Here is a 2,500-nt window from a genome sequence, read left to right on the forward strand (position 1 = left end):
ACCCCAATTTCCCCTGTCTACAACGACCGGCTACTTACTGAGGCCAACCCTCGCCTGTCTGGACGGCGAAGAGGGTCAACATGGCGGCCATCACGTTATCGTAATGGAAGCTCTGTTGGTTCCACTTTCTCGGCCTAACCTCAGGCGGCCGGTCGTACCCTTCGAAGACGAAGTATTCTCCCCTGGGGGCGAGGGACAGAGGTTAGTCCAGGGGCCGGGCATGGAGGCGAGGCAGTCCAGCCCCTCGTGGGAAGGGACTGAGGGGGGAGTTGGGGGGACACTTTCGGACAAGCAGTGGATGCCAAGAAGGGAAGTGAAGTGAGACGGTTCTAAACAACATCGAGTCTGACACTAAAGGCTGTCCCTTCGTTTACAAGGGGAGGGGGAAGGCCACTTAGATAACACATAGTCTGATGGGGGATTTCTTTTCTATGTTTATTTTATTATTATTACTTTTTTTTTAGTTGAAACCGTAGTTCAGCAGCGTGGGTGTCCAGTGCCCACGTGTCCTACTGTGGCTTCTGAGTATCTAAGTTATGATATGAGTGTGGATACTCTCTACATCTTTACGAGTTCTACAGACAGGCGAATCTCTGTGACTACAAGGATCGTACAGAATCTTTTTGAAGTAGCTGTACATGTCTCCAGTTCGACACATTACAGAATAATCTACAGGTAGTGATAAAGATTAGGTGTAGAAATGTCTCGTTCAGAATGCACTTCAGCACTGAAAGAACTACGGACAGGTAGAATCTGAACACTAACTGTGGTAAAAGACAGGTGAAATATTGACCTATTTCCTACCTCGATATCATCAAAAAGCTCAGTTACAAAAACAATTGGAATACTTACTGACATTCATCTCTTGTATGTACACTCTCGTCGGTGCAGTAGAAAAACTTTCCATTGAACAGTTGTACAGCAATAACAGCGAAGATGAATTGGAACAGTATGTACACTATGAGAATATTGAACACATTCTTGAGGGAGTTGACGACGCAGTCGAACACCGCCTTCAGCTTGGGTACCCGCTTGATGGTCTTGAGGGGCCTCAGCACACGCAGCACTCGTAGTGACTTGATGGTGCTCAGGTTCTGGCCTGTGCTGCTTCCCCTGCACACACACACCAACACACATACTCCAGTTAGTAAACAACTAAGGCAGACACGAGCATGCTTTGTCTGCTGGTTTTATGGCTTTGATTTTTTTTTCTTTTTGGTCTGGGAAAATTCTTTAAATCAGGTTAGTCATTAAAAGAAAAGAAAAAATGAAATTGATAACAAAAAGTGACGTGACAAAGTCACATTTGGATTTTTGACAACATTTATAAGTCCGGAAATTTTGTAACACTTAAAAAGAAATGAATAAGTAGAGATGCTGTTTGGTCTATGAAAAATATAGAATATATAAACTCGAGATGCATCTCAGCTACAACAAGACAGGCGAAATACCAATTTCCAAAGACAGGCCAGTGCAGACGTAACTTGCAGACTACTCCGCTGCGCAAGACACAACACACACAGGTACGTGTGGCCACAACAATACACTTGTTAGAGAAATTATTGTAGGATGAATTTATCTGGTTCTTGTATCTATATATATATCATCACTGTAAAGTATATTATCTTAATGCCGCGTGTTACGGTCATATCAACTGGGGTGTAGCAAATGTAGTTTTATCACTGTGTTTGTATATCATGATGTACGGATACTGTGTCTTATCCATTAATCCATGCACAGGTTAGAATCCCTCTTCATCTTCTAGGTTCCACACAAGAAGATTCTCCTCTCAGACAAGCGGTTGAGGGATAATCTTTTTGCGTTTATTAATATTACCATTATATTGTTTTGTTGTTTATCACTTCATGCGTTCTAGCAGACGACCGAGTTCAGGGGAGAAGATTCTCTCGAACCGCGTTGCTTTTGTTGCGTTATTTGACTTGCTTAACTTGAAATGACTTTAATCTGATGGGACAAAAAAGCCTCAAAATGCCCGGCAAAATTTCTGCTCCAAAAAGGCAGCAATGATAAAAAAGACAAAATATCAGAACAACAAGAAAGACTGCGAAGTCCACGGACACGAACAGAGGCCCAAAGACATCTCTCCCGCCACTCGGTCCTTGGCGCGAAGAACGCACAGCTCCTAAGTCTATATTTGCAGCTTTTTGTGTGTAGCTGTTCTAGAATCTAGTAATTTAGGGTTGGAACTTTGGTCTATTTTAGAAGCACTTGTGTCGTGGGCAACAATCTTTGATTTTACCAAACACACTTTCCAGCATGAATACCATTATGTTCCCCCATGTTCTCACCAAGAGTAAAGGTGTGCATCATGTCTATAGAGAATCCCATGTGCAATGAAAGCAATAGCAGCACATGTTTCTACCGTGAGCATCTTTTTGTGTGTGCACATCTCGCCCTGCCTCCTCCTGTGCAGCGGGCGGATGCAAGTAAGTGTCAAGTGTGGGCGGTGGGACTACAGTCTCAGCACCACCTATTCGCC

General features: G+C 43.6%; 1 protein-coding gene across 1 annotated transcript in view; it reads right to left on the minus strand.

Moving 5' to 3' along the window:
* LOC119592994 (voltage-dependent calcium channel type A subunit alpha-1-like) overlaps positions 1-2,500 on the minus strand; it is a gene marked incomplete in the record, with an annotated part of 154,497 nt that overhangs the window by 51,166 nt on the left and 100,831 nt on the right. The window contains 2 exon segments of the mRNA XM_037941881.1: positions 39-182; positions 853-1,113. Of these exon segments, the coding sequence (XP_037797809.1) occupies positions 39-182; positions 853-1,113 (405 nt within the window).

Source organism: Penaeus monodon, chromosome 31 (assembly GCF_015228065.2).
Source record: "Penaeus monodon isolate SGIC_2016 chromosome 31, NSTDA_Pmon_1, whole genome shotgun sequence".
NCBI classification, from domain to species: Eukaryota; Metazoa; Arthropoda; class Malacostraca; order Decapoda; family Penaeidae; genus Penaeus; species Penaeus monodon.